The sequence below is a fragment of the Aulostomus chinensis genome, chromosome 21, assembly GCF_037954235.1.
Source record: "Aulostomus chinensis isolate RoL2024-O1b breed Wild chromosome 21, RoL_Achi_v1.0, whole genome shotgun sequence".
In the NCBI taxonomy this organism is placed as follows: Eukaryota; Metazoa; Chordata; class Actinopteri; order Syngnathiformes; family Aulostomidae; genus Aulostomus; species Aulostomus chinensis.
The window spans coordinates 5,145,001-5,166,292 of record NC_141340.1 but is presented as its reverse complement, the minus strand read 5'-3'; the positions used below and the strand labels follow the sequence as shown (position 1 = coordinate 5,166,292).

At 43.4% G+C, this 21,292-nt stretch overlaps 2 protein-coding genes and 1 long non-coding RNA gene across 4 annotated transcripts in view; 2 read left to right on the top strand and 1 right to left on the bottom strand.

The window, feature by feature from the left end:
• Positions 1-415: 415 nt before the first annotated feature.
• On the top strand, positions 416-7,953 carry LOC147241428 (ADP-ribosyl cyclase/cyclic ADP-ribose hydrolase 1). Its single transcript, XM_086191543.1, has 12 exons — positions 416-488; positions 1,430-1,458; positions 1,635-1,654; positions 2,254-2,381; positions 2,512-2,635; positions 4,701-4,827; positions 4,914-5,049; positions 6,334-6,416; positions 6,552-6,625; positions 6,710-6,802; positions 7,362-7,448; positions 7,534-7,953. Exons 1-12 carry the CDS (start codon positions 440-442, stop codon positions 7,616-7,618), a joined length of 1,035 nt encoding a protein of 344 aa, XP_086047669.1. The 5' UTR covers positions 416-439; the 3' UTR covers positions 7,619-7,953.
• A 2,463-nt stretch (positions 7,954-10,416) lies between these two features.
• The window catches only part of LOC147241426 (uncharacterized), a 12,398-nt gene continuing 1,522 nt past the window's right edge, over positions 10,417-21,292 (bottom strand). For both annotated transcript variants that reach the window (XR_015110986.1, XR_015110987.1), the window contains exons 3-4: positions 12,498-13,247; positions 10,417-11,668 (exon numbers count right to left, since the gene is read on the bottom strand). This is a non-coding gene — a long non-coding RNA (uncharacterized LOC147241426). The remainder of the gene's footprint in view (positions 11,669-12,497; positions 13,248-21,292) is intronic.
• LOC147241427 (ADP-ribosyl cyclase/cyclic ADP-ribose hydrolase 1-like) lies at positions 11,464-20,385 on the top strand. Its single transcript, XM_086191901.1, has 8 exons — positions 11,464-11,693; positions 12,908-13,034; positions 13,138-13,273; positions 16,610-16,692; positions 18,086-18,159; positions 19,604-19,690; positions 19,779-19,862; positions 19,976-20,385. Exons 1-8 carry the CDS (start codon positions 11,530-11,532, stop codon positions 20,031-20,033), a joined length of 813 nt encoding a protein of 270 aa, XP_086048027.1. The 5' UTR covers positions 11,464-11,529; the 3' UTR covers positions 20,034-20,385.

The window sequence follows — 21,292 nt, the reverse complement described above, 5'->3', positions numbered from 1 at the left end:
AATCATGCATGAAAAAAAATACGTCAAGTTAAAGAAATGCAGGGGTCAGCAATGTCGCCTCACAGCAAGAAGGTTCCGGGTTCGAGCCCCGGCTCCAGCACAGGATCTTTCTGTTGAGCTGTCATGTTCTCCCTGTTCCTGCGTGGGTTCTCTCTGGTACTCCAGCTTCCTCCCACAGTCCAAAGACATCAAGAGGGGACGAGGCTGATTGATACTCTAAATTGACTGTAGGTGTGACTGTGAGTGTGGATGGTTGTCTGTCTCTATGTGTTGGCCCTGTGATGGACTGGTGACCTGTCCAGGGTGAACCCCGCCTCTCGCCCGTTGACGCTGGGATAGGCTCCACCCCCCCGCGACCCTTAACATAGGAATAAGCAGAAGACAATGGATGGATAAAGAAATGCAATGAAGCATGTTCAGGAAGCAAGAAAATTCTTTTATGAAAGCTACAGTACAGCACATTTCTCTCCATCTTCTGGCAGTGAGAGGTACTACAAACAACTGTTGACATGCGTTTACACTGTAGCGTACTCCACTCAGCTGTAAAACAGTGGATAGATTGATTTCAGCATCACACAAACCCTTTGACATTATTTGTTGCGCTATCAAAATTTGATCCATTTGGTCCAGTCATGTTTGGAAAGTCTAGAAGAGCCTCAGGACTGAACTATGAAACCACATTCAAGTTAGCGAGGGCAAACCGGAATTAGCTGCCTGCACCGTAGCCTTCTCTGCTGTTACCGTGGCAAATGTAAAATGGTGGATAAACAGTTTTAGCATCGCACACACCCTTGTTTCATTATTGATATTTGATCCTTTCAGTCCATTACATTTAAATTGTGAATCCACAATCCACATTCACGTTAGCCGAGAGCTAACTCAAGGTAGCTAGCCGGCTCTGTCGCTCTGTTCAAAGAGCATGCCCCCCCCCCCCCAAAATCTACAGTAATAATAGTTGCAATCAACACTTTACATAGAGGAGCGAGGTTATATGACTCAAAACTGCTAGAACTCTGCCTTGAGGAGGAAAATGTGCCACACGTCAGCTTATGAGCCGTAATCACACAGTTGCTTCATTCTGTGGAGGGAACAGAAAGACTCAGTCTGTGTCCTGTTTCCATGCTACACATACGACATGAACTAATACCTGTTTTATTCTACTAGCCTACAAAATTAACACTGAGCGACTCTCAGGAAGTCAGAAAATGATCGTGTTATGTAATTTACTGCTATGTGGGTTAAATGAATCACGTTTGCCATGGCAGTTCTGTCTCATCGACTTTTGCTTCTCGGCGGAAGTACCGGGAAAATATGACACTGCGGCAAACGCACTCATCAGAAAAAAACAAACAACCAATGTTTTTGAGTATCTTGTTGTTGATGGTGCAATAGTTGACGAATCTTTTAAAGTCACCCTTTTCTTCTTTAGATATCAACGTTATCACACAGTCGTGGACGGTCGGTGGTTTTCGTTTTTCATGCAGATGCAAATTAAAACTTGTTGCCAGAATTTAGTGATTTGAATGCAATAAGATAAAAACTTGTGTAACTTGATATAAAAATGATATCTGGGGGCCTAAAAATAACTTTTCTTTCTCTCTCTCTCTCTCTATCTCTCTCTGTGGCCACATCAGGGCTCTGCAGCTTTCACCTGGTGAGGTTCTCAGAAAATCTTCATCACATATTACATAGAATATTCACAGCTGCCTTCTGAGCTGAATTCACATCATAATTCAATAGTCCATGAAAAAAAAAAAACACATTTTATTTCCTCATGGCTGCTCAGAGAACACGGTGCACTCTGTGTCTCGAATGGCACCATAATGGGAGTCATGAGTCCAGAGGGGGAAAAAAAAAAAAATCTGCGCTTACAGAATGCCTCTCTGTGATGGCGAGAAGTCGTGTTCATCAGTTAATGAAGCTCAGAGTTTTGGTTGAGGCGGATCCACATCAAACCACTCTGCAACCGGACCCTTCAGTCTGGAAAATAGTGAGCTTTTACCCTTGTGCTGTTGTTGTTTTTGCGCTGACTCTCTAAACTGTAATTAGTATTGTTATATTTATCTTGAGAAAGGCTCACTGTGTCACTATCAGTTGCTGCCAGAGTCTCTTTTACGCCGTTTCAAAGTTGCATTTTTTGCAGCTACAGACGAAAAACAAACAAAAAAAGCGGTATTACAATTATATTTTTGACAATCACACTTGTGAACCATGGGCTCACCGCCAATACTAATCTGTTGATAATCAATAAAGGGCGGTCCGAAGCTTACGCAAACATTCATCTTGCCTGAGGAGCAACAAGAAGGTCGGAGGTCACCCTCTCACGGTCGTCAACTATCCCAAACAATCTGTGTCCTTTGGAAAGATGAGAATCACACTGGGTAAGTAAAACCATCCTGATATTCTGTTCCTTCCCCGCTCCTGCTTTTGTCTTCTCTCTTCTGATGCACCCCTCCCAAAAAATAATAACGCCCTCATTCTCTCCACAACCTTTTATGTCCATTTCCCCAGGTTTTATGATGCTTTTCTTCTACCCCGGTCGACTGACAGCTCACATGGGAACAACCCCCAACATCAAACACATTGTGGTGGGAAGATGTTACCATTACATCACACTGATTAATCCCAGTTTAAGGTAATGAGAGGATGCGTGTTCTTCTCCTAGCGCGTCCTATCTCTCTGACCCAAAATGGGTCTTACTTTGTTAACTTGGAGTTACTTCATGGGAAATGCTCATATTTTTTAAGCTGGGTTGTGTTTTACTTTGTGTTTGCACTGAAATGATTCTTTGCAGGAACAATCAATTCAAATCATCTTCCTAAAATCTGGGGAGTTTACGCAGGATCTTGAGTATAGTTAGTGTCCTTTTCAAACTTTGTAGTGGGCCATCTTTTTTTTCTAGCAGCGCATCATATTTATTGATTTTTCAGATTTTCACTTTCCATTCTATTTACAGCCTTTACTGCTTCCAGCCACATATTCACGCTGGGGGGTTCTAATCGTTCTAGTTCCTTATTTCCTTAATAGCTGTAACACTTCCAGTCAAAAATAGATGTGTACATCTTTTTGTAGGTTTCCAAGGTTTATTCTTAACAGTATCTCATGTTGTTTTGAGCTCAATTATGACATAAGTGTGCTAAGTGTGTGTGTGCTATAAACAAACTACACCACGTACGCATAAGCACAACCAGCTCCTCACTTCTTCTGCTCTTGGCGCGGTCTTGCTGACCTACTTGCCAGCAACATGTCTTTTTTCTCCTCTCCACACTCTGAGCTCGGCATCTCAGGATCTGTCCTGTTGTGGTTCAAGTCCTACCTCACAGGAAGATCCTTTCAAGTGTCACGGTAGGGAGAAGTGTCTGAATCACATGGCTTATCGACAGGGGTACCCCAGGGGTCAGTGCTCGGTCCCCTACTCTTCTCCTTGTACACCACCTCACTCAGTGCTATAATCTGCTCACATGGCTTCTCCTGCCATTGCTGTGCTGACAAAACTGAGCTCGTTGTCTTTCCGGCTTGTCCCTCCATCCAACCGCAGATCGGTGTTCTGTTCGATTCAAATCAACTCGCATCCACAAACTCTGCCCGAAATCTGGGTGGTTTAAGGTACATGTGGCCTCGACTGCTTGGTCTTGTCGATATGCCCTCTAGAACATCAGGAGGACCAGACCCTACCTGACACAACAAGCCACACAGCTTCTGGTCCAGGCCCTTGGGATTTCACGCATCAACTACTGCAACTCCCTCCAAGCAGGCCTCCCTGCGTGTACATTTAAACCTGCTGATCCAGAATGCAGTGCGCCTGGTCTTTGACTCACCCAAAACTGCACGTCACCTTGCTGGTGAAGTCTCTTCACTGGCTTACAGTGGCAGCTCGAATCAAATTCAAAGCTCTTCTTCTGGCTTACAAAACAGTGACAAGAACAGCTCCTGCCTACCTCATCCAGGTCCACACTCCCTCTGCCTATGAGAGACTGCTGGTGCTCCCAGCCCCTTCTCCTCTGTTGTTCCCAAATGGTGGAAAGAGCAACAACCCAACTCCATACAACCCACAGAGTCCCTTTCTACTTTTAAGAGACATTTGAAGACTCAGCTGTTCGGGGAACACCTCGGCACTTAAATCTGACCCTTCTCCTCTTTGTCCTCGGGGGTAGAATGAGACAGAAGGTTTGAGAGCCAGCTCTTAGTGAATACTTAGCATTGACAATGTTGAATATGGAATGCGTTGAATGTTGAAGGTTATTGTTGATGTTGAATTATTGGTTGTCATCAGTTGTGGCCACTAGATGGCAGCACCTGCAGCCAATCAAACTTGAAGCACTTTGTCGTACTTGCTAAGGTTTTTCCCTCCTGTCTAAATTCTTGCTTGTGTTGTGCGTTGCTTTGGACAAAAGCGTCTGCATGATGAAATTGTAAAAGTGTAGAATTTTAAGACACAGAAATGTTTCAGAATTCTCCAGTGAGGTTTTTATTCCATTGATTTGTTGCGTGTGCTGTAGGTTTCAGGCATTCAACCAAAAACCTGCTGACCTCAAGATGAGGGTTAGCATCACCAGCGTACCAAAACTTGATTATCTACAGTCGATAGTACTTTAATTTTTTTTTTCAGTGACCAATCATGAGGCTTTTGTAGGCTATGTACTATCTTACATCTAATTAACATGTTGCACAATAATGCATCAGTACAATGTTCCATGCAGGTACGACTGTGAGGAGATCTGGAGGAAGTTTGAGGAGGCCGTCGTGCAACAGTCGTCCTGCAATGTGACGGCGGAGGATTATCACCAGATGTTTCATGCCGTGCCTGAAAGCTGGACTTGTGACAAGGTGAGCTTGTCTGGTTTCATATGACTTTACACGTTGCTCAGTGACATATCTAAAATTACCCTGGACTTTCTTTTGATTTTGTTTAGTTCCTCTTTTGGAGTAAAACCAGGGTGTTGATGCACAGCTATGCGGCTGTTTTACGTAACTTCTGGACGCTGGAAGACACACTGGTTGGCTTCATGTTCAATGATCTCATCTGGTGTGGCCAAAATGAGGATTTAGGTAAAGAATAAAAATAAAAATGCAACACTGAAGCTGCCACTTGTTCAAATGATTTCAAACACAAAATACATCTGTGTGTTTGGCTGATTCTAAATGGTTAAGTAGATAAAAGTGTGTGTGCGAAACAAACACAATCACTATATTAACATCAACTTCTACAGTGGGGTTTGTATTCACACCCCCAAAGATAGAATATGAACCCAATCACACCAAATTCGGACTTTGATGGGTTAACCAGTAAAACCTCATGTGGAGACACGAAAAGAGATAGAATAGCACAGAAAAGCACATGACTACAGTCTAAATATGTATTACTTTATTATTATTATTATTATTATTGCTGCTGTGAGTGATCTGATCAAATTATTTGTTTTATTTTTGCCAATCAACTTTATTCTTTTGATTAACTTTCGCTTTTGGGACCAAAGCAAAGTAAAAACAATAGTGTCAAATATTCCAGTTTTCTGGTTGCCATTTCGTGGCTTGAAAATAGTTAACTTTGTACCACATCAGTTCATTCCTGAAATTATGACAGTAACACAGTTTCTGCTCTTTTTGGGGGGAATTTTGCTTTTATACCATCCTACCTAGAACCAGACAAGAACTGTTGACCGCTAGTTAGCTTAGCACAATGAATGGTGGTTGATAGGCAAGTTAGCATAGCTCCAGCAAGTCATCAAATTCCCATTTCTCCATAACCGTCTTTGCCTGAATGAATATAACTGAGGTCGTGTGTAACATTTGTTATTAAATACAAAGAACTACTTTCCTGACAAAACTGATGACTGACGAAGCAACTGCAAAGCTCCATTTTGACATCTAGAATAGCGACAGATGCTCCTGATCTCTCTCGTAGTAGAGGATGATTACTTGTGGATGAACTGAGATCCCGCCCCTGACGCGTTTGACTTGACTTTTAACAAAAATATGCTAACACTTCCCATCCACTGCCATTCATTGTGCTAAGCTAACTAGCTGGTCTTTGTGGTTCCCAGCCCCCTGTCGCAGCACAGGGGAGAAAAGGGTATCTATCTTCTTCTCTGGCTCTAGGGAAGATGAACAAACAACCCCCCCCCCCCCCCCAAAAAAAAAGGTTGATGTTTTGCTTCAATCACTGAGATGTGTAGGTGGCAGCCATGACGGGACATTTATAGCTGTGTTTCCGAGTGTTCTTCTAACCATTGCAGAGCGATTAACCTGCCGACCTGTTGCTGTGCTCACTTTTCTCTGGTGTCTTATGTCACTCTGCTTCTTTTAACCGACAGCTGTGAATGTGACACACAGGTTTTGATTACGGCTCGTGTCCGCCGTGGTCAGCGTGCATGAATCATCCGGTCTTTTCATTGTGGAGGAAAGCCTCACAAAATGTGAGTTTATCATCCAAACCACTGGCACTATTTTAGCACCACTCTTCATTAGACACACTTGGTGTTGATCAGTTATATGCACGGTACTGGACTAAACCAACTCTTGCCATCATGCGACTCTCTTCCAACCGCTAGTTTGCAGAAATGGCATGCGGCAACATCACGGTATTACTGAATGGGTCTATTGATAAGGCCTTCAACAGGAGAAGGTACAAAAACACTCAATAAAAAGCACTTTTACACGAGTGTGCTGAATATTTTAAACCTGATTTTCTCTTTTTCTTATCCTCCAGCATGTTTGGAAGTGTTGAACTGGACAGCCTGAATCCCAGACGAGTGAATTATGTCAACATAAAGGTGGTGACCAATCTAGACGGACCCTTTATGTGAGGATAAAAACAAAAAATACTTCCTCAAATGTTCAAATGTTTCTTTTAAGGACAGCAAACTTGTGAAAGGATGCTAGTACATCGATATTTAAAGGGGGTCTTTATATGTGTAATGTTACCTTTATTAGCTATTTCTCGCAGCTCCGTTATTCAGTATTGTGATAACTCTCACTGCCAGAAGATGGAGACAAAGTGCTGCTCTACAGCTTTAAAAGTCTTATAAAATAACTGTGTGCTATAAATTAATTTATGGGGTGCCAGGGAGTGAAAAAATCCCTCTAATTGATCATTTATGAAAAGATTTGGTTGAGGATTTAGATTAAAATCTCTTTATTGACAACTTATAACAAATTTAACTAGATAATGGTGAAATTGTGAGAGGAACTAAAGGATTTGCAGCAGTTGGGTGTTTTTCAACGAGCTGGCAACCCAAAAACTGCTCTTATCGATTGGCTCCTGTTGTTCTTATGGCTCATAACTGATCCATCAAACATTACTGAATGATTTATTCGTGATTTGTGAAGTCAAGATGCTTATTAAACGTGCTCATCTACAGAGAATCATGTAGACAAGGATCCATTGTAGACCTGATCCAGATCCTCCAGTCCAGAGGCTTCAGCTGGACCTGTACAGACAATGACCAGTAGGTGTCGTCATGGGTTCATACCTGAGGAAGATGAGCATTGGTAGTGACCCCCTGGAGTAACTCCAGTCCTATTTGTGAGCAGGACCCTGATGATCCTTCAGTGTGTCCAGAACCCGGATCACTCGACCTGCCAGACACACGTGGATGGAACCATCAGATCCAACTGAAGACCACGGAACTTCTCCCTCAGATATTTGTTGGGTTTTACTAATCAAGCATGATATGAGTGTAAATCAAGAAATAACAAACTCTGGGAATGTCTGCTATGAACTTTGACCCCTGGCACTTTTCCTGCTTGGTCCATTATTAAAGCTGCAAGCAGTGATGAGCAGGCCCCTCACTGCTTGCAGCTTTAATTACAATCAAGCAGTAATAAGCGGGCGTGCTCACTCACACACACACACACACAGATAGAGAAGTATGTTAAACTGGGTATCAAAAGTACATGTTCTACATAATATTTATGTATTCCTGTGCCCCAGAACATTGAATCCACAAACTATTGACCTTTAAAAGTTACATTAAAGGGGTGTGTATGTGTGTGTTTATGTCTGTAGTTTGTGTTTGATGTAAAAGTAGATCATAGCAGTGAGGTAAAGACGATGGTAGGGACTATCCAACCTCGGTTTTGGTTTGTCCCGGTTTGCAGATGCTAGTGGAGTGTTACAACAAAACACATTCATCCCTCTGGAGACTTTTAACGCACCTGGTGAACTAAAAGACTGGAAAAATGCACAAATGCCTGCTGTGTTACACCTCTAATTCTAACACTGACACTTGACATGTAGTAGTCATTAGTGTTGGAGGTATTCCATCCATCCATCCATCCATCCATCCTTTTTCTTCCACTTATTCCTGTCAAGGGTTGCGGGGGGGGGGGGGGTGGAGCCTATCCCAGCAGCCTTTGGGCGAGAGGCAGGGTTCACCCTGGACAGGTCACCAGTCCATCACAGGGCCAACACATAGAGACAGACAACCATTCACACTCACAGCCACACCTACAGTCAATTTAGAGTATCAATCAGCCTCATCCCCTCTTGATGTCTTTGGACTGTGGAGGAAGCTGGAGTACCAGAGAGAACCCACACAGGAACAGGGAGAACATGGAGACTCACACAGAAAGATCCTGTGCTCCAGCCGGGACTCAAACCAGGAACCTTCTTGCTGTGAGGCGACAGTGCTGACCACTGCACCACCGTGCCGCCCCAAGCTTTCCATGCTTTTCAAAATTTTTGCCTTCAAAGTATATGATGGGTTCAGAGAAATGAAGTGAAGTAAAACTATATGCGCTTATCCAAGCAAAGCACAAATACGTCAACTTTGTACTTAAGCATCGTAAAAATACTTCTGTAGGGTGAGAGGGAGGTGAAACATATATATATATAATTTTTTTTTTTTTTTTTGCGAAACATGTCTGTTCTTTGGAGCCAAACCCAACCAAAATGTATAGATTGACATTTATGGTGTGGTACTTTATTTACTGCAAATCAGGAGGGACATTTTCCAGCACTGAATTATTCTCCAGGTTCCAGAGAGAACCGGACGGGGTGACGATGGAGGGCAGGTTGAACTGGCCGCGTCTCACTGCAAGACCAAAGGTCACCATGTTATTGGGGGAAACAAACAAATATATTAAACGGCCTGGAGGGAGTAGAATTCTGTTTCTGTCTCTCTTTTTTCATGCATCAGTGGCCTTTCATGTCATGTTGGCGTTGTATTTAATCATTTTATGAGGATAGCGCTTCAGCTCTGACATAGCTTTTCCTCCTCTGATATCACTGCTCAAATCGAAGCTGTTGCTGCCTTGAATAACATCAAAACCCGAGTGTTAAATCGTGTTAAGAGGCGGAAACTTTTCATTACACAATGCACGACTATAAAAAGCAGAGAATGATACCATTGCAAAACAGGGTTTGAGAGAGAGGGAGAAAAAAACCCGCTTACTGGAAAATGAACTGATATGGTTTTAATCTTTACTGTAATCAAATAGCAGCGGCATTTATCAACATGTTTATAACTGCGTGACCTTTTCATTCAACTGTAATCATGGCCTGCCAGCAGAGGCACTGGCCTTACCTGTTTCCTCTCATCTGATTGCTGTCATGCTGACAACGCCTCTAATAAAAAGAGGCAGAATTAGACAGGTCAAACCCCTGTGACTGTCCCAGGGCACGTTGATGCCTGCGCTGTGCACACAAGTAGCAATGGAACTGTTTGCTTCATGACTGACTCCTTTGAAGTGGTGTGTGTTGTGTGTGTGTGTGTGGGGGGGGTGGGGGGCAGGAGTGCTTCAAGGACACCTTCTTCTTGGAATTTGTTTTGCAAACTGAAGGAAGCTCCATTCAATGAAAGAAAATAAAGGCTGACAGAATAAACTGATTGTGTAAATTGACAGTTCCTGGGAACGGATTAATTTTCTATGTTTCATAACCTTGAGCTGACAGACACCCTTTATTTGGCATTTTTAAGACGGAACTGAATGTTGCCGATATGCTGCCATAGGCCTAGACTGCCGGGGATCTCCCATGGTGCACTGGGCTTCTCTCTCCTCCTCTCTGTCCTCCTATATGTGTCATACATAAATCATACTCATACGTATTACTAACTCATCTTCTTCTCTGGAGCCTTCGGGCTCCCCTCATCCCAGATCCCGGGTGCTGCTGGAGGAGGCTGCAGACCTGAAGAGGCTCAAGCTGCCACCCGTAGCTCCACCTGCTCACGTCCCCGTCTGTCCATCTGTCTCTTCCCTTTATCGCTCACTTTATCTCTGTCCCACTCTTTCCTTCTGCATATCTGTCTTCCTCCATTATCTGTCTTTGTCTCTGCCCCGCTCTCCTGCTTTCTTTCCCCCCAACCGGTCAAAGCAGAAGGCCGTCCCCACTGATCCTGGATCTGCTTGACGTTCCTGCCTGTTAAAAGGAAGGTTTTGCAGGATGTGCTGCTGATGGAGAATTGTTGGGTGGAAATTCATTGAAGGAGTGTGGTTCTAGACCTGCTCTACCTGTAAAGTGTCATGAGATGACTTTTGTTGTGATTTGGCGCGAGACAAATAAAACTGACTTGACTTGTTTTGTTTTGGAAAGTTTCATTACAGTTTGAAAAGAAAATAAAGTTGTTTTTTTTAACCATTCAAGATGGCAGGCGGAACCTCGGGGTGTCCAACAGGAGTGACAATCAATTTGAAATCATCGAAAATATTTTTACTGCTACAAATGAAATAACAAACCAATTCCTGGTATCTAATTTCATCTTATCTGGGTTCCAGTTTGAGTAAAATCAGCAGCTTTTCCTGCTGACGTGAAGCTGTTTCACCAAAACAAAAACAAAAACAAAATGTTTTTCAACACACAGGAATCAGATTTTCTGGGCTGCTCCAGAGAGGTGTTGCTGTACATGGAAGTAAACACACCAGATCAATAAAATGGCCTATTTTACAACCCAGCTGCATCCAGTGGTCCGTGCCTGGTTCAAAAGGATGTTCCAAACAAATTCATAAAAATTAACCCTGCGATTAAAAAAACGGAATCATCATTTGTCATGACTTTGACACGAGGAAGAAAATCCTTCATTTAAAAAAAAAAAAAAAAAAAAGAATTGCGGGGATGAAAAGTAGTCAAATTTATGAGATGAAAAGTCAAAATTATGACAAATAATGAAAATGATGAGTTACAGCCATGTGTATGTCTGAGATAAAAGGCGTATATCACAGTCGTAATTAGCAGATACATTGGATTTAAATATTATACCTATGAAATTTAAGAAAAAGTCACAATTATTGATTGCAAACTTACCATTTCCATAAATACTCTCAATTTCGACACTGTTCAGAATATTTATTTCACCTCAAGTCTTTTAAAGTTAATAGATCCAAACAGTCTCTCCTCTCTGGGGCTGTTTTTGGGTCCCCGGACCTGAGCTTTAGCTCGCCTACACCACGCGCGTCCTGATTGGTGCCCAGCGCACCACGAGCCGGGACACGCGTGCTCCTGTCCTCCATAAATACGCGACCGCCTGGCGGGGATCCTCCTCGACACGGACCGGTGCCTGACAGGAGGGTGACGCCGGGCGTTCCTGAGCCATGGAGCCGGAGAAGAAGAGACGGAGGAGACGCTGCCTGCTCCTCGGCGTGGTCGCCGTCCTGTCGGTCATCCTCATCATCGCCGTGGGGGTGGGAGTGGGGCTGTCCCTGCGCCACAAGACACTCCAGGCGACCTTTACTGAGAGATGTGAAAAGTTCAAAGGGTAAGTTCATATTTACAAGCAGCCACCTGCGCCTGAACTCACCGGGACTCTCATAAAACGGCATAAAACGTGTGATACGTCGGGTGTGTGCGTGGCGGTTGGAGCGGTAGCGTCACAGTAAACATTGACACACTTGAAAACAAATAAGAAGCCGCTGTTGGTTGAGCGTGTGGAGTTCAGCACGAGTCGCTTGGGTTCTGCATGCGTCAATCCTCAACATAAACCACCATCCGGCAGCGGTGGGACTGAACCTCAGCGTCTGTCAGAGGCTTTTGCTTCTAATCTAAGAGATAAGACTTTATCAGGCCTCCAGGGGTTAATTTGAGTGTTAGCACCATGCAACAGTTGCCAGGAATGACAGACAGACAGATCAACACAGAGGAATAAGATACTGACAGATGTAAATAAAATAAAAGGAAGCAGCGAGCACAATTGGTGACGGGAATGAGTAATAATGTATTAATAACAGTAAAACAGCAACTTTTATTTCCCTAGAATAACCGTGGATAATTAAATTAAGAAGAATGACTTTAATTGTAAAAAAAAAGCAAAACAGTTTGCAGCTGTGAAACAAAGAAGGATTTGTATGCAAAAAGACAGAAAGACAGCAAAGGCAAACTAGAAATAAATAAAAAAAAAACACCCAATAAATAAGAAAAGCTAAAAAAAAAAAAAACCAGCAACAACACCACCCCAGTAATGTGAAAGCTAATGAAGTGTAACTGGGGGGCCTGTTTATAAGAGTGAGCCTTTAAAAGCTGCCGATGAAATATGAGCATTTCAAACTGTATTCCATCATCTTACCGTTTTCTTTTCGTGGTCATCGTCAGAGGGCGACTGCCAGAACCAGGTGATGCTTGCAGGCGTGAGGTTCTGCTCCGTTGACTGCGGTACAAACGTCTCAGATCTTCAGCGTCAAAGTGGCATTGTGAGCTTTCAGTTAGTTAAACTTGTAAGAGTGACACTTGTAACCCGGCAAGGTTGGAAGGAGATACACGTTATTTTAGCCTTCTTATGCAACAGTAGCTAAGGGGGGGGGGGGGGGGGGGGTGTTAGTGACCTTTGACCATCACAATCATTTCAGTTCATCTTTGAGTCCCAGTGGACATTTGTGGCAAAGTTAAAGAAATTCCCTCGAGGCGTTCTTGACATACTGCACTGGAGGAGTGCGGCTTTCGGCATAAATGACTCTGGCGCCACTTTTTCCTTTTCAGATACGACTGTAAAAAGTTGTGGAGTGTGTTTGAACAAGCCTATGTGGGCCGGGACCCTTGCGACGTTCCTATGAAGGCCTACGACCCTCTTTTGGCCGCAGCCCCCTTCAAACCTGAATGCAACAGGGTAAACACCCGCCGCCAACCCGGGCCGCGCTGCTCTAGATCGTCCACATCAGGATACTGCGCTCATTTTAACAGTGTGATCTCGCTTGTTTTCTGGGTGTTAGATGATGTTCTGGAGCAAAACAAAGGATGTCGTCCATGCTCTCGCTGAGAAGAGTGGCTGTTTTTTGACCCTGGAGGACACGTTGCTGGGGTCCGTCACAAACGGGCTCTCCTGGTGTGGAAAGGAAGACAGCAAAGGTAAGAGTTGTCACACAGAAAACCCTTAACTGTGTCCAGTTTCATAAGTTTACTTGCAAATTGTAGGTGCAAAGCGCAGAAACTATCTTTGAAAAACAGGCAGCTGTGGTGTTTTTCTCCGTTTGGAGTTCCATTTTCTTTTCAGTAGAACCCGAATGTATCACATTTTCATCCAAAGCATCATCTCCTCTGCACTGAATGGGCTGTACTGCGTGGCCCCTGCTGAGCGGCTGTCTTGAGAAAGCGATGCAAACAGCTTTGCAAAAAGCGTAGGCCACGCTACTCTGCTGATTATAGCAGGACGCAGGAGAAGAAACACAACCCTTCTTCTTTCTTAAAAGAAGTTTAGGAGTAAAAGTAGGGCAACGAGGGCGGTTCCTGTGTCAAATCCTGTCCCCGAGCTGATGGACTAGTTTTCCAAGTCAAGAGATGTTTGTCCCCTTATTGAAAGTGAAAAGAGGATTGACTGTACAAATGGCAGGTAAATTAGTATTAAACACATCACCATTTTTCTCAGTAAATATGTTTCTAAAGGAGCAATTGGCATAAAATTTTCACCGGATGTCCGTAACAATCCATGCAACCCACACATGCAACGACGCCAACCCTTAGATGTTTATAAATGAAGTTACTTGTAATAACATGGAATGACACAGGGGGAAAAGTATTGAACGTGTGAAGAAATGGAGGTGCAAAAAGGCACAGAAAGCCAGGACATCTATCAGTACTTAGGAAGCAATCCTGCCCCTTGTCAGTGCACATTTAATATCAGCTGGTTCAGTTGCAACTGATGGCTTTGAAAAGGTGTCTCTTTGCCAAGGTGTCACACAAGAAACATCTCATGATGGGTGAAAACAAAGAGCACTCAAGACCTTCGCAACCTTATTGTTGCAAAATGTGCTGATGGCATTGATTGCAGAGGGATTTCTAAACTTCTGATTGTTCCACTGAGCACTGTTGGGGCCTTAATCCAGAAGCGGAAACAACATTTCACAAAAAAACGGCCTGTCAGACCAAGATTTCTGACAGAGGAGTTACAAGAATTATCAGAAGAGGTGTCCAAGAGCCAAGGGCCGCTTGTGGAGAGCTTCAGAAATACCTGGAATTTGCAGGTACAACTGTTTCACAGAAAACAAGAAGTAAGGCACTCAACAGCCATGGCCCGAATGAGCGCTCGCCACGCAAGACTGCATTGCTGCAGGAAAAACTTGAAGCTCATTTAAAGTTTGCTGCACAGCATTTAGGCAAGCCTGTGGAATGCTGGGAGTATGTAGTCTGGTCAGGGGAGACCAAAACTGAACTCTTTGGAAGCCAGAATACCACCATGTTTGGAGGTCAAATGGCACTGCACATCACCCCAAAAACCACCATATTAACAGTGAAGTGTGGAGGTGGGAACTCATGGTGGGGGGCTGTTTTTCAGCATACGGCACTGGCAAACTTCATATAATTGAACCGAGACATTCTTGATAAGAACCTGCTGCCATCGACCAGGATGATGAAGATGAAACGAGGGTGGACATATCAGCAAGACGATGATCCCAAACACACAGGCAAGGAAACTCCCACTTGGTTTCAGATAAAGAAAACAAAGCTGCAAAGTCCCAGCCAATCACCTGACTTGAATCCAACAGAAAATCTCTGGAGGGAACTAAAGATCAGAGTTCATAGAAGAGGCCCAGGAACCTTAAAGATTCCAAGACTGTTTGTGTGGACGAATGCGCCCAAATCCCACCTGAGCAATGCATGCAACTTGTTTCTCCGTAGAGGGGGGTCTTGACGGTGTGATTACCGACAAGGCTTTTGTAGAAAGTATTAAACAAATTTAAGCAAGTGTCTTTAATACTTTCCCTGTGTCATTCCATTTTTTTTTAACACGACTTAATTTATGGACATCATCTGATTTCTTTGCATGTGTGGGTTGCACGGGTTGTTACTGACACCTGGTGAAACTTTCATGTCAACACCTTTAGAAATATATTTACTGAGAAAAATAATGACGTGTTCCATACTTATTTTACCCGCTGTACGTCCCAAAACCACAAGGCTGCTTGCTGGCCGATGGCTTAGCTGGGAAACTGGGGGACCAAGCAGCTGGGCAGCAGCCTCCTGGAGTCTCTGCTGGTCAGCTAAGACTCCATAATCTGTTTTTAGCAAATTAATTTTCTGAGGTTGGCTTCGTTTTTAACTGCTTGCAATGAGATCAACATGTTTTCTACACTGCCACAAACGCAAGACAAAGCACGGAGTGGCTACTCTGCAATGTGTTTGCCATTTTTTCCTTTGACCGTTGTACAAATGCTCTTTTGTTGACGCCACTTCTTTATATACCTCAGCGACAGTGACAGCCACGCGCCGGACACATCAGGTTGTCCATCCGTCCCTTTAGGGAATTTCCTTTAATTAGGGCCTGAGCCTGAAGGTACTTCGGGCGAAGACCCTATTATGTTTGCTCGTTTGGCACTAAAGTTCACTGGGACTTTTAGATGGACTTCAAAATATTTTGATGATTAAACAGTCACGGTGATAGGCACACATCCTTGAAGCACACCTCACGAATCTAGAGATATTATTGCCTGAATATTCTATGATGCTGACTAATTAGGTGGATACTCTCCAGTCATGAGTGTTGCAGATTTCATCGTTGGTGCATATCCAGCTGCAAAATGGGACCACTTTTGTACTTCTAGAATCTGGAGTTCATGTAATCCCAGATACTTCAAAAGATGTGTAATACCTCCTAATATATGCCTTTGTGATGTATATTGAGTCCATACTTACCCAGAAACAACAAAACAAAGGATATGCATTGGAAATTGTCCATATTCCCAGAATCCCAGCCATATCCAATTGCAATACTTATAGGTTCTGGGCCTATTTTTGCAGTACCTTAATTGTACATTGAGGTTTACACTATTTCCAAACTGTCCTGGTCGTTGGGAAGATCACGCTGTTCCACTCTGTCCCACTCGCCCCCGGACGAGCGTCCCAGACGTCAGGCCAGTAGAGACCAGGACTCATCATTCCACTAATGTTCCACCCGCAGACACAAATGGCCCAAACAAGCAGAACCATCTTCTCTCCGTGTGTGGTCCAGCTTCTATTTTAATCAACCAGGGGACGTACTCTACCTTTTACTGACACTTTTACTTCTGGGGATAGTCGGTATCTTAGCAGCCAAAGTGTCTCAGCTGGAAAAACTCTGGGCCTCCAAAAGCTTTCAAGCTCTCCAAGTTTCTAGTGGATAACAACATTTTGTTCGACAAGAACCGTACTGCCAAATAACAGCCATCACCTGAAACAGCAACGCATTGAATGTGTGTATTTGTTTTCCAGAAACGTTCACAACTGACTGCCCAGGTTGGTCTGAGTGCCAGAACAACCCTGTTCGCTCATTTTGGAATAGAGCCTCAGCCGCAGTAAGTCCTTAGCACGAATTCACGACTTTTGCCAACTAATGCAAGTCTCCTGAGTTCCAAAAGTTGTCAAAATAACAGCTGTGGAACATTAGGTGAAGCAAATCTCTCATGAATATTGAAGATGAAGATGGGGAAGAGAAAGAAAAGACCCCGTCTGCCTTCATCAATGAGGCTTTGTGCTGGTCTCCATGGAGCCACATTGCAGAGCTCTCTCCTGAGCCTCAGCTGCCCACTCACCCACACTAGCTGCTGCTGCTGCTGCTGCTGCTGGCATCTTTAGAAAAAAGCAACGGCTAACAGGCCGAAATGTGGCTACAGAGCTTCATAAAAAGTTTAACAAATGTTGCCACAGTAACATGAAACTGAAATGTTTAGGTTTTTTTTGTTTGTTTTTTTTTTAGCTGAGTGCAGCTTGAGTTCTCACACTGAAGACCTTCATAATCGTCGTGGGCATCGCTAAACCATCGTGCAAAATAACGCGTGAGAGAACCTCGATTAAGCGGCGTGCAAACATGCAGGACAACCAAGTTTGACAGCAAGCGCTCTAAATGTATTTGGTGCATGTCTTTCCAACAATTCGCCGAGAGAACTGAGCAGATCTGCTTTATTGCATATCAGAACACTGTTGGAACTGGCTAGCAAACTAGCTAGCTAGCACACAGGTTGTTGTTGTAGCAAGAGGGACAGGAAGGGGAGGGAAACACAGACTGAAATAATCGGCCAGTAACACTTTTAAGGACGTCCATACCCAGAACTGTACAACTACAAATTGATTGTTTTAAAAATCGATCCCTGTGTTGTTGTTGTTACATTTGTGGTTTGGACTTTAGCTATGAGTTCAAATAGTTATAGTCATCATATTTGTTTGGGACCAGCTAAACTACCGTGAAGAGCAAACTGGCTTTGGTCAATGTTCTGTCCCTCCCTTTAACTGTAGAGAGCTATATTTGGTTATATTGCTTTAGCCTCGGCATAACCTTGTCACCATGGCAACGTTAACTTATCTTTTGCAGGATGGCTTGCTCCCTCCTACTGTGACTTTTGTCTCTTGAAGTGCAAAGTACTAACTGTAGATGGGACAGACTGGTGTATGCAACCTTAATATAATTCAAGCAAGTGTGGATGTATTTGTGGCGTATTTCACAACTGCAAATGGTTGCTCACTAAAATGAGTTGACTGACATCATCAGCATATCTGTACAGACATTATAGGCCCATGAACATTTGAAAAAGGCCACTTTCAAGAACTGTAGGAAAAGTTAAAAGTCGAATAAATGTCATGGGAGTTTGTATATCAGAACATATGCGGTATCGCAGATGTTTGAGCGAATGTTCTGTCGAGAGGTGCGGACGGATCGTAGAACCTACCAGTAAGGGTGAACCCTGCGTTCAGTTCGCAGATGCCGCGTGTGGCGACGTGTCAGTGATGCTGAACGGATCCATCCCATCGCCCTTCAGTTCTCAGAGGTAAGCAGCATCGCTCGCGTCGACTCACTCAGGCTGATACAAACACCACCCATGTTCGCCCAGTCTGACGGCAACGATGACTCAAAGTTTATGTAATATTCAAGTCTAGCAGAACGTCTTCCTGCACAACAAGATACCAGTAAAATGTACTTGTTGTGATACTCCTAAGAACTGATTCCTGACAGTGGTACCACCCACAATACGACTCCTGATGGATGAGCTCACTATTTCTCATTATAACCTTAAAGCTGCATTTTCTTCAATTCCTAAAAAACACGATTTGTCAAAACTCTGCTGTATTTTTTTCGTAATGCATTGGAACACAGCAGCCCAGGTGTCACTAAAACTTGAATTTTACTGCCATTTAATTACAATGAATGAATCAAAACAGTGCCGAAGTCACTGCATCCTGATGCCGTTTTATACAGATTAGGAATGAACTGTTTGTCATGTCTTTCCACTACACAAACACACAAACAGGTTGTAAAATACTTATTTTCTGAATGCAGTTTGGTTTCCATATCGACCATTACGGTACTCTTCTGTCTGAACTTTTCATGCAGTTTTAGGCCTAAAGTAAATGGGATCTTAGGTTTCATAGAGAGTTTTCTGTATGTTTTTACCTACAGTTAAAGTCACACACAAATATAATAAACACACGGTCAGACGGAACCCTGCCACCATCAGATCGTTAGACTGCTGATTGCTAGACTGATTTCACGCCGTCGGTGATGCTTTAAAATGGAGAGAGAGAAACAAATTTGTATTAAAAGACTCCTAAATCAGCACGTCTCTCTGCTGTGAATCATCTCGATCGGTGTGGATTCCTCTGGGATGCTGCTCTCCCTAATAATTTCCCTTTAGAATAACCTGGGGAGAAAAAAGCCAATGAGTTCCTGCTTGAGTTCAAACTTTGGGAGAAATTCAGTTGTGCACCGGAGGAACGTCTGAGTTGGTGATGACTGTGCGTGTTTCCATCCATCCATCCATCGTCATCTTCCGCTTATTCCTGCACATTAAGGGTCGCGGGGGGGCTGGAGCCTATCCCAGCGTCAACGGGCGAGAGGTGGGGTTCACCCTGGACAGGTCGCCAGTCCATCGCAGGGCCAACACAGAGAGACGAACAACCATTCACACTCACAGTCACACCTACGGTCAATTTAGAGTATCAATCAGCCTCGTCCCCAATTGCATGTTTTTGGACGGTGGGAGGAAGCCGGAGTACCAGAGAGAACCCACGCAGGAACAGGGAGAACATGCACTGTGCGTGTTTCATTTTGATGAAAACAAAATGGCCGCGCCGCTTCAGAAATATCAGTTCTTTTATATCAGCTGGATAAAAGAGGACGTAATAACATGAATACTGCGAGTACATATTGATGCCGTTTTCTGTCCGGAAAATTTAAATTAGACTTTAATTTCTCTCTTTTGTTTTCTTTGTCAGTATTTTCGGGAGCATCGAGGTCAAGAGGTTCAACCCCTCCAAGATGGGGAGGCTGAATGTTGTTCTGGTCACACAAAAAAACTCAGTGTAAGATTTTTGGACATTACAGACGGACAGCAGAGAGGATCTAAAAGTGTCGGGACTGATCACGTGACGATCCGCTGTGTATCTTTAGGTCAAACTGTGCGAATGTATCTCTAAAAGAACTTCAGAAAGAGCTGGCTGACGGAATCAAATACAGCTGCCAAGAAGTTGCAGAGTAAGTACAGTGTGTGTGTGTGTGAGAGAGAGAGAGAGAGAGAGAGAGGGGAAGTGGTCATGAGTGTATCACTGGTCACACTGTAGATTAACGTGTTATTAATCTGGCTGCAGATCTCAGATCCAGGCATGCGGCTCCAAACCAGGGATGGCCTGTGAGAAATGTTGGTGAAACTAAAATGTGGCTTTACTGCCAGCAAGGAAAAAAACCCCCAAAAAATTCCCTTTGAAGTTTTTCTGTGTGTGAATCAAATAATATATGTCATTATGTATTACGGATATAATTATTTTTGTACCTTTGGGCTGTTTTCCTTATTGTAAAATTTGTCTTTTTTCTTTTTCTTTTTTTTTACCTGTAATTCATGGCAGATGGCATTTATAGAGACCAGTCAGTGTGTTTGTTTAAAAGACTCGTGGTCAATTGTCTTGGACTGGAGTGAACAACACCCCAGCTGCAGTCCGCTCTGTGGTAGCAGAATTTTTTAAAATATATTTTTAAAATAATAAATAATAATTTGAAAAATGAGTTTCAGAAGTAGTTTTTCCACAAGATCCACATTTTACATAAATCAGTCAAATCTAGAAGCCACGACATCGATCCTTGCACCTCTAACCGGGCGCTGGCTGACAGTCAGGATGACAGGATTCTGAGTGAAAGGACGGCAGGCTGAGATGACAGCTGGAGAAGACAACTGTGACACTTGAAGTTTGAGGTGGCAGTCAGGATTCTGACTGACAGCCAGGATGACAAACTGAGATGACATTTAGGATTCTGACTGACTGAGGTGACACTCAGGATTCTGACTGACAGCCAGGATGACAAACTGAGATGACATTTAGGATTCTGACTGACTGAGGTGACACTCAGGATTCTGACTGACAGCCAGGATGACAAACTGAGATGACATTTAGGATTCTGACTGACTGAGGTGACAGTCAGGAGTCTGACTGACAGCCAGGATGACAAACTGAGATGACATTTAGGATTCTGACTGACTGAGGTGACAGTCAGGATTCTGACTGACTGAGGTGACAGCAGACGGATGATTAACAGCCGGGTGGCAGTCAGTCTCCTGATTGACGGTGGATGACTGACTGAGATGACAGTGAGAGATGGCATCCAAGATTCTCACAGAAAGTCAGGCTGAGAGACTGAGACGACAGAGATGACATTTGGGAACCAGGGGCCGGATTCACCAAAGCTTCTCAAGAAAAAAGATCTTCTTGAGTGTCACTTTTTAAGTCTTAAGAAGGAAATAGAGAAAAAGTGATACTCAAAAAAGGTTCTTAAATACTTTCACAACTTTCTTCGTGACTTTCGTCTTAGGAAAATACTTAGGAAAAAATGGTATTCTTGAAATCAAAGTTCTTAAGTTTTTTCTTGATTTTTTTTTCCTCAAGTTTAACCCAGACCTGTCTTAAATTGCTTCA